Below are 13,579 nucleotides of genomic sequence, written 5' to 3'. Positions count from 1 at the left end.
GGGGGGGGGAGAATATTCTAATCAGTACCAAAGGTTGGAGGTGTAAGTCAATCCCGACGTGCTGTTTTTGTGGCACTACCATGGAGGTGGAGTTGGTGGATCCTCCTATAAGTGGCGATTCAGGCTCATGAGAGATAATAAGATCTTCTGAAGAAGGGAACCTAGAAAAAAAGCGGAGGGCTCAGAAATCCTTCATCCAAAACTAGAGTTGGTCCTGGGTGATGAGATGGTCGCTGTTGCACTACTGGGATAGCTGTAGCGTCCAGTACCCTTTCAAAGGGGTGTGAGTGGTAGCCCTGTAGGTCTCGCTATTTTGCAAGGGAGCAGACGGTGCCACGGCAGTAATTGCTCCTGTGATAAGCACATTCAAACGGGGCCTCTACCTCAGTACTGGACTCCGTCAGAGCCTTAGAGGAATGAGAGGTCTCCTGAAAGCAGGACTTATCCGGGAGTCTGCCCCTCTCCTCCTGGGAGAGGAATGCTTCCCTTTTTTTTTTTTTTTTTGAGGTCTTATTACCTAGGGCTGCAGACAAAGCAGCAACAGTATCTATGTCTGCGACATAGAGGCCAATGTACAAGGAGGGAAGCAGACCCTTCGGGAGCTAACACATGCTCCCCCAAGCACCACAGGCAGCTGGAATGTCCATCGCTGCGGAGAAAGGACCTCTGGTAAGTCTCACAGGCCTGAAACCCTGGGGTCTTGGGCGTAGCAACTATATGCCAACACAAAATCAAAGAAAATGAAAAGGAGGGGATGGAGCTTTCCCAACCAACACAAAATAAAGTGAAGTGAAATAAAGGTATATGGAAATAGAATAATTCAAAGAAAGAATGATCAAACCAAAGAAGTAAAACAATAATGCACAAGTTAAGGCGGGAAGCCAAATACAACAGTCAGTAGTCTCCATCTCAAGTTGCAGGTGGTAGAGAAAGAACTGAGTGATGGCAAGATTGTGCATCCCAATATGCCCTCACTCAGAGCACGGAGGTGCCATTCTACACAGGCACAGACCTGCAAATACTACTTTCCAGTCTCCACTCAAGAGTGCACAGGTGTGTGCACATCCTATGATGGGGCACCTATAAGGATGTGTACTTGAAGACCTAATGTTGTCCCACAACATACATTGGCTATGCCAGCATGACAGCAGTAAGTCACCCACTACCAAAAACCTGGACAGGGTGGCACACACTGACAATTAGGGGGCCTGGTTTTTGCTCTGACTTGCTACCACTAACATCAACAGTTAAAAGTCACAAGAGCTAGAGTGTTCTGGCAGTCACACATTAAGGAGCTGAGTCCCAGAAGTGAGAATTCTATTCCGATTGCATCTTTCGATAAATATTCTTCTTAATTTCAGTGTTTACTCTGTGCTTGTACAGCATTTGGTGTATAATCCATTTAATTGCTTCCCTCTGGATTATAAAACAGCTTCCCTCTTGCTGAAAATAATACACCTTAAATAGTTTTTGAAAGGAATTCTAAAAATCTATAGAACATGCTACCTAAAAGATGCTTTATCGGAAGTTAGACTATCTATATATTAAGATTCCAGGTCGGCTATTCTGTAAACTAGAACATCTATGCGCAGTGATGGAAATAGCTACAAGCACAGCTGAGAGCTTTTTTTCTTCAGAATAGCATCAGGCTCAATCATCACTGGGATCTGGGGTCTGTTCCTGTCCAATTCGTGAATTTTCAGCTACTAGTGGCATTTTTACACTTCAGAAATGACACCTGCGTGACAGCACGGGCTTTCGTCTTGTCTGTTACATTCAATCAGTTTCAAAACATTTGAGCTGACAATATAGAAAGAAATGTTTTGTATTTACACCCTCAGTCCGTAACAAGGAGCACTGACCCTTCCCTAGTAATCTTCCCAGTCATCTTCTTTCACACAATCCATTGAGAACGTATTTCAGATCCAGTGGCTGGTGACTGGACACTAGATGTGGAGGGCTCTGAGTTACTACAGAGAATTCTTTCCCAGGTGTCTGGCTGGTGGGCCTTGCCCATGTGCTCAGGGTCTAACTGATCCCCATATTTGGGGTCAGGAAGGAATTTTCTCCCAAGTCAGATTAGCAGAGAGGGGTTTTCCCCTTCTTCTGAAGCAGGGGGCACTGGTCACAGGTTTAGACTAGTCCACGGGTAGGCAACCTATGGCACGTGTGCCGAAGGCGGCACGCAAGCTGATTTTCAGCGGCACTCACACTGCCTGGGTCCTGGCCACCGGTCCGGGGGGCTCTGCATTTTAATTTAATTTTAAATGAAGCTTCTTAAACATTTTGAAACCTTATTTACTTTACATACAACAATAGTTTAGTTATATATTATAGACTTATAGAACGAGACCTTCTAAAAAGGTTAAAATGTATGACTGGCACGCAAAACCTTTAATCAGAGTGAATAAATGAAGACTCGGGCACACCGCTTCTGAAAGGTTGCTGACCCCTGACTAGTGTGTCAAGGCTGGATTCTCTGTAACTTGAAGTCTTTAAATCATGGATTTGAAGACTTCAGTAACTAAACCAGAGGTTAAGTGTCTATTACAGTAGTAGGTGAGCGAGGTTCTGTGGCCTGCAATGTGCAGGAGGTCAGAATAGATGACTGTGATGGTCCCTTCTGGCCTTAAAGTCTATGAGATCTTTACAGTCTCCCTCACATGCAGGAAAGCAGATGGGCCTTGCAGTGTGCCCTGAAGGATCAATACCCCAGGGCTTTTTCCGACTGGGGTGAGGGAATTCCAAAGCTCCACAAAGACGGCCCTACCACCCCCCCGTGACCCTAAGAGTCCCTTTATGACTACCGGCAAATGGCGCATTCATACTGTTGTCAAAATATTTAAACAGGGTCTTGTAAGGTATCATCTGTAAACCGGTGACACGCTGATCATGAATATCAGGATGTGATGTATGTATGGGTTGTGTATACAGAGTTATGTGTGTGTGCTGGGAATACGTTCATAAAACAAGGTGTGGAGGCAGCTGATAAACAAGCCTGCCCTAGACAAAGGAATGTGGATTTACTTGTCTGCATGGATCACGCTAACCCCTGGATGAGAAAACAGCACGGCTTGATTACAAGCAAAGGACAATGAAAGGATATTTGACTCTAAGGTAAATAAAATGATCAAGACAATGGAGAAAGCAAGTTGACCAGAGGATGAAGAAAGGGCTTGATGCCTGCTCCCCAAAGAACATACAGCAAGGGAGAGGAACTTTGTCTGGGTTTACTTTTCAAAGAATACATTTCAAAGGTTTTCAGGGAAGAAAGGGAACTCCTCATTTGTTATCCAACACTGATGGAACTAAGGGATCAGTGCCCCCTGATTCTGTGAACAGCTAATCCTCCTTCTTGAGGGGCTGGAGTTGCTGAGAGCTTGATGCGACTGAGAAAGTTGCTTACGTAAAGATTGGAGCTTGCTAAAGTCAAGTTTTAGATATTAGAAACTTCCCATTGTTGTTTTGTTTTAACCACATCTTTTTCTCTTGCTTAGTATCACTAAAATCCAAGTTCTTTATTAATAAACGTATGTGTGGTTTTATAAGCCATCTCAGTGCAGTGTATTAAAGTGTGGGTCCTCAGCTAGACTGACAGGCTGGTGGGTGTACTCTCTTTGGAGGCAGCAGACTTGGTAATTTTTGTGAGTGTCCAGCAATAGAGAGTGGATTCTACAGAGGAACGCTCTTCCTGGAGGTTCAGGAACTGGGATTCACCGAATGTTACCCACAAGGCAAGGTTAAGACTGGCAGAGTCCAAAGGAGTTTTCTGGGGAATAGGACAAATTGGTGTGGCAGGGAGCTGACACACAGTTTAAACTCCAGCAAAACTCTCCCTTGTTGAGGCAGTGGGGGCAACACAAGGCTTATGGTTCTGGGGGTGGCCCTAGAAAGCGTCTCACCCCCACCCTCTCTTGTCTGAGTGAGGCTCCAAGCCAGCACCCCACTGATCTGGCAATATGGCACAGGGAAAGAGACAGCTTTTGGATAAGTAGGTCCTGGGCTATTTAGAGCTTTATTAACCCCCTCCCCCCCAAAAAAAGTCTTAAATACTAATCAGTGCTTAATAATTAGCCAATGTAAACCAAAAACACACTGGTATCATGTGCTCCTGGCAGGATAAACAGTGTAAAACATGAGCTACTAAATTCTGTACCAGCATGACTTTCCAGATAGATTTAAGCTGTAGTCCACGTAGAGCAGTGGCTCTCAAACTTTTGTACTGGTGACCCCCTTTCACATAGCAAGCCTCTCAGTGCGACCCCCCCTTATAAATTAAAAACACTTTTTTATATATTGAACACCATTATAACCATTATAAATGCTGCAGGCAAAGCGGGGTTTAGGGTGGAGGCTGACAGCTTGTGACCCCCCATGTAATAACCTCGCAACCCCCTGAGGGGTCCCGACCCCCAGTTAGAGATCCCCTGACGTAGAGCTTGTTAAATAGTCTAATCTAACATGTTGTTTCCCCTTTCCCCAACCTCTGTTTATTTGTTTGTCTCTCCTTAGATTGGGAGCTCCTCAGGCAGGGACTGTTCCCTCTTCTCTGTCTGGAAACCACTTAATAGGGACTATCAGAGAGAAACAGTATACTCAGATTAGCAAATGCTACCACTGATCCTGTTAGAGACCACTTGATGGTCTTCTCAAGAACAGTGTCTGTGGTATGGTTTGACAACTCACCGCTGCAGATATTTGCAGAAACACTGGAGCTCCTGGAGGGTCTCCTTGGCACTCTGGAAAATCTCCTCTTCCAGAAACAGCTGCATTACATCAGCACAGACTTCCTCTGAGCAACGGGCAATGCGGGCTTTTCGGTCTCTTTCCAAAGCATACCTGGTGCAGAATGAAACAAAATGAGATTCCAAGGCAGAAATGCTCACTAAGCAGCACGCATGACAGTAAATGCTAAAAACAGCTGTAGTGGAAAAGGTAGGTATTTCTAGCACAGATAAAACTTAGAGAATTTTTTCACTTCAAGGTCCCAGAAACAAAGACAAGGTTTTCACCTCGAGGCCAAAAGACCAAAAACATCAAGACACTTGATCACGGCCTTGGACAGACCAAGAGACTACTACACTTGCCCAGAGCTCAGAGAGCCGAGTCATTTAAAATCATTCCACTTTCTGGAAGCCACTAGATTTCTAAGTCACTGGACTTCTGTAAGTTTCTCCTTTGAAAAGAAAAAGCATAGGTCTTTCTTATCTAGGGGAACAGAAGCTGTGCACCTGTGAGGGGGGGGTGGGGAAATCAAGGCCTTTACACTGGAAAGAATGCAAGTATTAGTCTTCAAAGGGGTTTGTAGTCCCTGTTCAAGGACACATACACAACCCTCCCACACACACATTCCCAAGTACCCATCCAGAATCCTAATCATCCCCTCATATTTCCTCCACTTCTAACTCATCCTCTTCTACTCATGGCCACTGCCTTTCCAGTCAGTGCTGATTTGTGGAAGAAGAGCATGGGAGATCTGTACTACACACCATGTTCATAAAAGCGTCTCTCTTTGTTAGAGTACTGTGGTGAGAATTGTTCTATAGAACACTAAGGGTTAATTCCTGCTAGAGCTCTCCACGTACATAGAGGCAATAACTAAGTTAACTGTTGGTGCTTAATGGACAATGCACTGAATGCACTTCTGGAAATTGACCTCCAATCCCCGGTGAGATGCATAATGGTACCAGACTCAGAACCGGTGCTAGCCCATTGGGGAGCCTAAGCAGGAATATTTTTTGCCAGCCCGTAATAATAACAAAAACCAAATAGATGGCCCCCTTGAGCTGCTTGGGGCCCAAAGCAATTGCTTAGTCTGCTTATGCCTAACGCCAGCACTGACCAGGTTCAGGGGTTCCAGGACAGACAAAGGAACTCTGAAATGGGTAAAGCCTGCCTGTGAACTCAGGGCAGGGGACAGAATAAGGCAGAGACTGCAGGCTCTCTCTCCTAACCCTGAGCCTGGAACAAGTGGGACCTAACTACAGACATGCCAACTCTCTTAAATTGATACAAGAGTCATGATTTCCGAGGGCTTGTCTACACTGGCAATTAACAGCGCTAAAACTTTCTCGCTCAGGGGTGTGAAAAAACACCCCTGAGTGCAGCAAGTTGCGGCGCTGTAAAGCACCAGTGTAAACAGTGCCCCAGCGCTGGGAGCGACACCCCTGGTTGAGGTGGTTTTTTTGGAGCACTGGGAGAGCTCTCTAGCGCTGCCCCACGACCACACAAGGCACGTCAAAGCGCTGCCACAGCAGCGCTTTAGTGTTGCCAGTGTAGACTAGCCCTGAGTGTAATTACACCTCACTCGTGATCTTGCTATAAAACTCTCAAATGTCAGGATTTTTTTCAGCCGCAACACATTCTTAAAATGGGTTTACAGTCAAACAGGACAAACAAAGGAATGTGGTTTCTCCACTGGGTAGTTCATCCCAAAGTACTTTGAAAGATAATGAGAATTCATTTATATATCAGACAAACAAAGCTATCAAGCTAACAAGTGGAGGTGGGGGGAGAGACACCCCAGCAGGGAAAAGAATCTTCATCTGAGGTATAAAGAAGAGGGGGAGAGCCAAACCTCAAATAAGCAACTGAGGGCTTGTCTACATTACGCAGCTTTTAGCGACAAGGCTGGGTCGACACAGCCTTGTCGCTAAAAGTCAGCGTGTGTGAACGCTCTCTGTCGGTATATTGTTGGCACTTTTGCCAACAAAATACTTCCAGCCCCACGAGCGGCAGTAACTTTGTCGGCATGAGCGACAAAGCTGCGTTCAAACTGCCACTTGCGTCGGCAAAACGTTTGTCTTTCATGGGGGGGCTTTTTTAAGTACCCGTGAAAGACAAAAGTTATGTCAACAACATCGCAGTGTAGACAAACCCTGAATCAATTGGGGAAAAAAATCCCCACATTTGAGAGTTCTAAAAATGAGGCTTAATTTTATTTAGAAATCCTGTCAGCCGCCAGGGGCGCGGCCGGGGCTGTAGCTGTCAGCCCTGGGTGGCTGCTCCCCTGCCAGTGTGGAAAGTGGGAGAGGGGACCCCACTGCAACCCCCCCAGGCCTGGGAAGGGTGAAGAATCCGAAGGAGCAGAGGTGAGGCTGGGAGGGCTGGACTATGGCATGGTGGCTGCAGGAGGGCTGGTGAGGAGGGTGAGGGCAGAATTAATGGTAGGTTCTGGGCAGACGGGGTGAGTGGTGGGAGGGTGAATTAATGGGGTGGTGATGATACGGGCTGGGGGACTGAACTGGGGACTGAACTGAGGATGGGGCTGAACTGAGGGGAGTTGGGTGGGGGCACAGGATTAATTGTTTGAAAATTTAACCAAATGATGTTCTTCACAATGGTTCCATTCACCCTGTATTGGGTCCAACAAAAGGAGCAGCGAGATGTCTGCTTGCCAGAGTCTTACTTTCTCAGGAAAGAAGTTTACAATGCAGGCATTGTGTTATATAACATACTGTGCGCTCTACATAGCTAATGTTGCACTTACTTTAATTCACTAGCTGAAGTCTCTTGAACACCTTCCTTTATTACTTCTTCTGTCAGCTCTGCACCCACTGAATAGCTCAACTGTTTTATCAACCGTTCTCTTTCCTGCTTCTGCCTAAAGGATGGAAACAAATTATACACAAATAAGGACTGGCAAAACCTGTTTGATGATCTGTAACACACACATGCCATATCAACACCACAGATAATTTTGAGACAGAATAATTAACCTCCACATTGGGCTAGTCCAATATTTCATGCTTTTCCTCTAAAAGTAGCAGAGGCAAATGTTCTGCAGCATGACCAGCTTTGCAGGGGGTGAGACCTGTCCCCCCGCACCATTACAATACTTAATGGGAGAGAACTCCTAACCCACTGCCCGGGCAGCTGGCACCGTGAGAGATGAGGGGCTGCCACCCTTTTCACCCCCTAGAAGCCAGAAGGAGGAGGAAGTGGCAGGACTAGGGCCCAGTTTCACACTCAGAAGTTTTGGGGTGACAGTGGTATGTGGGGGCACATGAGAACTCCCGCTGCATATCCACCCAGTGTTCTACAGGCAGGAGACATATGATACATGGGACAAGGAGAAACTGCTCTGTAATGTTTTAAGAATGCTGTATGTTGGTTTCTTTATGGGAATGCTTATTATATGAATAGATGAAACAAAATCATTAAGAGGTAACTGTAGATACATTATCCAGAAAAGGAGTGCCAGAACATCCCTAGGTACTTGGCAAAACCTTTGCTCTGTTATTTGTTCCAAGGGTGGAAAGATACAATTACTCTCAGACTATCTGCTACATGGCAGACAAAGAGCTAACTCAATGCTATGAAGTTTTACACATCTCCAGGAAGGAAGACCATTGCCAGTGTTTAACAGACAAGACAGTGAATCTACTGCTGGAAGTCTATCTGCAACCTCCTGCCTCAGCAAGATGCCCGGGGTCCCAGGTCAAATAAAGGGACTTTGAAATAGATAAAAGACTGCTTGCGAATTCAGGGGGAGACACTGACTGAGGCTCAGACTGAGAGGTGGAGGCTACAGGAGTGCAGACTGTGTTGCTTTGTCCTGCCCTAAGGCTGGAGGGGGACGGGTGTGTGTGTGAGTCTGGGACAAGTGGGACCACCTAAACTTTCAAGGAAGGTTTAGGTAAGATAATATGTAGATAGGCCTTTTGTTCTTTTAACCCCGTCCTCTGTTTATTTCATTCCCATGGATAAATAATACAAAAAAAAGCGCTATTCTCTGTCGGTGAATTTTCATAGTGGTCACAGGCTCCCACCACAAAGTCAACAGCAGGTGCCAAACACTGCTGGACCTGCTGAGGGAACACAGCTGGTGAGCAAGGGTACTGTGACCTGTGGACCCAGTCTAAGATTGGGGTGAAGGGCAGGGTTCCCTGCTTAGCTCTGTCACTTGGAAGGAAGGAACTAGTGAGGGGACAAGGGTAGAGCTCACCCTGTGCCGTGGCAGCCATATTCTTCACTTTGGGTGTCGTTATTAAGTATCGCTCTGATTCAATCAGTTTTAAAAAGAGATAGACTAAAACAATATTTTTTTAAAAGATCTTTTTACAATTTACAGCTAAAATATATTAGAGAAGAGTTAAATAAAGAAGAGAAAAGACACACACTCCTAGGTAAATTTAAACTTTTTAACAGAAAGAAGCCATCTGACTGATGACTATCCTGGGACTTGATTCATGCTGACGACCTCAAAGTAAGGGTGACTTCTAGGGATGTAAAAGGTTAACCAGTAAGCATTAGGTTTACCTGTTAACCAAAGTTAACCTGTGTCGGGCCGCCGGGCGGTACCCCAGCCATGCCGCACCGGACCCCAGCCCTGGCCGCATTGGCCCCAATCCCCCCGCTACCTCAGTTAACGGTTAACTGGTTAAATGAAATAATTTTAATCATTTAACGGTTAACTTTTTTAACCAATATTTCCATCCCTAGTGAGTACACCCATTACCAGTTCATTGAACCATCCAGTCCCTCAAGTTTTCACCTGCTGATCTTCCATTTACTACATCTGTAAGAAACGAGACTACTCACTTCTCTTCTTCTGCTCTGCGTTTTTCCTCTTTGACTCGCTCTCTTTCTGCACTGACTACATCTGCTGCAACTTGCCTGAGAAGCTCCATCATTACTTCGGTCAAGAGTTCCTCTACGGTGGCATCAGAGGTACTGCATGAAGAAAGGCAGTGGTTTTGTGTTTTTCTTTTCCTTTAACGACACACTCCAGCTCAGACCCATTTTTGTTTCCTAAATCTATTTAAATCAGACATATCAAACACACTGATTTGATAGCAAAGACGACTACCCACTCAATAGAAAGGATGAATGGGTTGACTGCCCATCCAGGACCACTGATGCAACTCACTGATCAAAATTCTTGGCACTCAGCTTGTCAGATACATTCCTGGCTACTGCATATCAGATCCAATTTATAACTTGCCAGCCCACAATTACAAGGGTGGGAAGAAGTAAGGACTAGTGGATTTTCTGTAATAAAATGACCATTTATGGTAAGAAAATCTCTTTCTTTCACCCTTAGGGATCTCATTATAGAGAAGCTGAAGTTCTGCTTTAATTAGGGTTGAGTCACTGTTTACAAGACAATGATTGTAAGTGCTCTAAAACCCACATGCTTGTCTTGAATTATGTTGTGCCTCATTAAAATACAGGGCAGGGTTAGTGCTCCAAATTTTGGAATCATTTGAGCAAGGGATTCCTATGATACAGCTATGACCCTAATAGGTCTACACTACGGGGGGCGGGGGGTCGACCTAAGATATGCAACTTCAGCTACGAAAATGTAATAAAGTTCACTATTCCAACATGGACTGACCTAAACAGACCAACCCAAAAGTGAAATGTGCATGTGCAGCAAGACTAGCACTCTGTTTGCAGGCCGGCTGGTGACCCAGTAAGTGGGTGGCTAACACGGACATGGTCTGGCCACTGAACCTGAGCTCTGGCACAGCCACCGAGGGGACAGCCCTCCCCTAGATAACGACACTGAGCAGCATCAGGGATCATTCAAACATGGTTTTTGAAAACCTAGTTTGATTAACAGAACTTTGATGAAGACCCGGGTTTCCAAAAAGTGTAGTTCTTCTGTGATTCCTCAACAAATAAGGACTCATCAAAGGGACCTTTGCTCGCTGGGAAGCACTGACAGAACAGAACTGTAAGGGGGGTGGGGGAAGCTGGGCATCTTCCCTGCCAACAACATATTTTGGGGGGAGAGTAGTGGGCACCACAGTTCCCCTTCAGCCAGACTGCGGCCACAGGGGTGAGAGATAGTGCCTGCTAAGTTACTGATTTGCCCTGGGGTTGCAGCTTGGACCCCTCCAAACGTCTTTCCCTACTTCCCACGGTTCTCAGCGACCGTGCGGCAGCAGAAAGGAGGCCGAGAAGAGAAAGAAGGGAAGGAGTGCTGAAGAATTCCCCAACGCCCACAGCATTCCCTATCAGATCAAAGCAGAACCAGCACACTGAGCTACTTCTGTGGCAATAGAAAGAGCAGACTGGAGCTGAAACACAGTCGCCTGGATTATGTAGGAAAGTTGTTTGGCAACCGAGAATTCTGATCACTGTGATGCCTCTGTTGCCCTGGATGGATGGATGGAATTAACCCAATAGTCCTTTCCAGACTAGTGGACTGACTGCATATGGTTTTCACTCGGCCTAATCACTTGGACCTTAGAACTATCACGGCCTACAGTCTGGAAGGACTATCAAGATGCTTTATTTTTAAATATACACACAAGATACATTTCAGGAGAGAAAGTGTCATTTTAAGCATGGGGAGAGGACCAATACTGGTCCTATCAATCCTGACATTATCACTTTAAATAAAAATAAAATGAAAATATCCTGCCACTTGGACACCTCCCCCTCCCCAATATAAATGACAGTTTGCCATCTTCAGCTAATTGCTAATAAGGCAAAGTGACACCTAGATGGTGACAGGCCCCTAAAATGTCAATAATAGTAATAATAATTGCCTGTACCACATAGCTGCAGTCACGTAAGCTGCTCCTGTCTTGCCGATTTCTCTGCACTCTCCTTTGAGAACTTCATGCACCAGGCCTTCCAACACTTCTGCAATGTCCTACAAAGATACATACAGGAGGAAATACTGAGAATGAGTGTTTGATATTTATACCGCATTGCACACAGGTGTCATTTGGGGGAAGGAATCTTTAGAACTGGTGACTGTATGTGGCTGGCAGTTAGAAAACCTATCTTTTTACTTGTAAACAGAGCAAACAATCTGGAAGTCGAAACAATATGGAACCCCACTATGCCATTTTCCCCCATCACTATCAAACTAACAGAAGTGTAAAATATTAACCCCACCCAAAAAGAAAAGCAACTCCTGAATTAAACCTGCAAAAGAGCATAAAACATCATTGATTTTTCGTAATATCTCAAATGTAATATTTTTATGTATGACAAATTTTTCTCCAAGGGGTACAGTTTCAATGGTTAATATTAATAAAACGAAGCTAATTTAATTAAATAGCTACTTTCATTTCAATGGACTTGTCTTACCCGTCACTGAAATGCAGCCACATCTGAGGTGGAACACAGCAGCAATAGCACTATATCATGCAGCTTTACATAACAGTTTAGGATACTCATTGAAGAATGCCACCAAATCCCATTAAAACTGCAGGAAGAAGTGAGGGCACATAGCACAGAATCACCCAAATTGGTATGTGTCCATGACTCTCAGTCAACACCCCTACTCTTGCGAAAAGGACCTCTGTTTTAGGTCTCATCTAGAAGATGACACACTGCTATTCTGGGGACTGGTTTAATACTTGATTCACTAAAAAAAAGTGCCACTTGCTGAATCACAATCAGTAGTTTTTGCATCATCGTAAGTTTTCATTCGAGGTCTCCCATCTAAACACTGACCATAGGCAATCTTGCTTAGCCTGAGAGTTTTGACAAGGTCAGAGTAGTAGGTGACATTTTCTGCATGGCTCATCAGACATTCGGCTCCCATTAATAACTGGAACCAAGTTTCCCCAAATGCCACAATGAAACTGTACCCGTTTCCCTTTGCTTATGAAAGTTTGGGATAACAATTACCTGGAGCAGGTGACTTTCTCTGGTCTCTATTATCTTAATACAAAGATTCAGAAACAGGAAAGAAATTGTCTAACTCCAGTATTGACAATTATGTAACAAAAGGGCAACTGAAGTAATATTCAATACGCCTTTCTCCAGAGCTTGTGGTTTCTAGGAGCAAGGTCTCTTACCGGGTCTGCGTACACGGGCTGAGGTTTTGAAGGGGGAAGCTCAGGCTGCTCTATCGGCTGAAAGGGGAAGTGTGCTGCAGGAGGCAATGGTGCTGGAGGACGAGGTAACAGTGAAGGCAAAGACTGAGCTGGAGGCTGGACTTGTAGCCCTGTCCCTTCAGAATCCAAACCTCTCTCTTCTATCCTTCCTTCTGTAGGAAAACATCCCGCCATTAACGAAAAACAAACCAGCAGCAGTCTTAATCACTTAACTGACCGAAGTCACTCTCTTCAAAAGTTGGCTTGTTTGATAAATCGCATTAAGTCATAAAAACGAGCTCTTCTGAAGGCTCAGTGCACGATAATTAACAGTAGACATTCCAGTTTGCATCACATTACACACTGTATTGAGAATTTATTTACGATACAAGGACTATTTTAAGGACTAAGAAGGAATGAGCTTGGCACTTACACGTGCACACTTCTTTCTCTTACACACACAGCCTGGTTTAAGTGGTTATGGTTAATCAATGTGATATTTTTGTATTTGGTCTGTCTGATAGAGCAAAAGCATAAACCCAAAATATTTACTCATTTTAGAACTGGGCAAATAAATGTAACATTTATTTAACAAACTGGGCCTCATTTCCTCTTTGCAACGTGTCTGCAAGTTCATTACATTCTTGAACCAATTCTCAGTTTATAAATCATTCACAAGCGTTTTGCTGCACATGTTCAGGATTCAAGGGTCTACTTTTGTTGGTTAGTTTCTGACTGGAAACAAGGTATGGTTTCTGTGAAACTTTTTAGAATCAAGTTTCACTACAAACACT

The 13,579-nt window shown here is 44.7% G+C and overlaps 1 protein-coding gene across 1 annotated transcript in view; it reads right to left on the bottom strand.

Annotated features, from left to right (window-relative positions):
* Positions 1–13,579, bottom strand: part of MCM3AP (minichromosome maintenance complex component 3 associated protein) — a gene marked incomplete in the record, with an annotated part of 69,594 nt that overhangs the window by 27,982 nt on the left and 28,033 nt on the right. The window contains 5 exon segments of the mRNA XM_034785611.1: positions 4,687–4,839; positions 7,490–7,603; positions 9,544–9,675; positions 11,508–11,608; positions 12,768–12,958. Of these exon segments, the coding sequence (XP_034641502.1) occupies positions 4,687–4,839; positions 7,490–7,603; positions 9,544–9,675; positions 11,508–11,608; positions 12,768–12,958 (691 nt within the window).

Source organism: Trachemys scripta, chromosome 11 (assembly GCF_013100865.1).
Source record: "Trachemys scripta elegans isolate TJP31775 chromosome 11, CAS_Tse_1.0, whole genome shotgun sequence".
In the NCBI taxonomy this organism is placed as follows: Eukaryota; Metazoa; Chordata; order Testudines; family Emydidae; genus Trachemys; species Trachemys scripta.
Note: the sequence above shows the minus strand (reverse complement) of the source record. Positions and strands in the feature narration are given on the sequence as shown.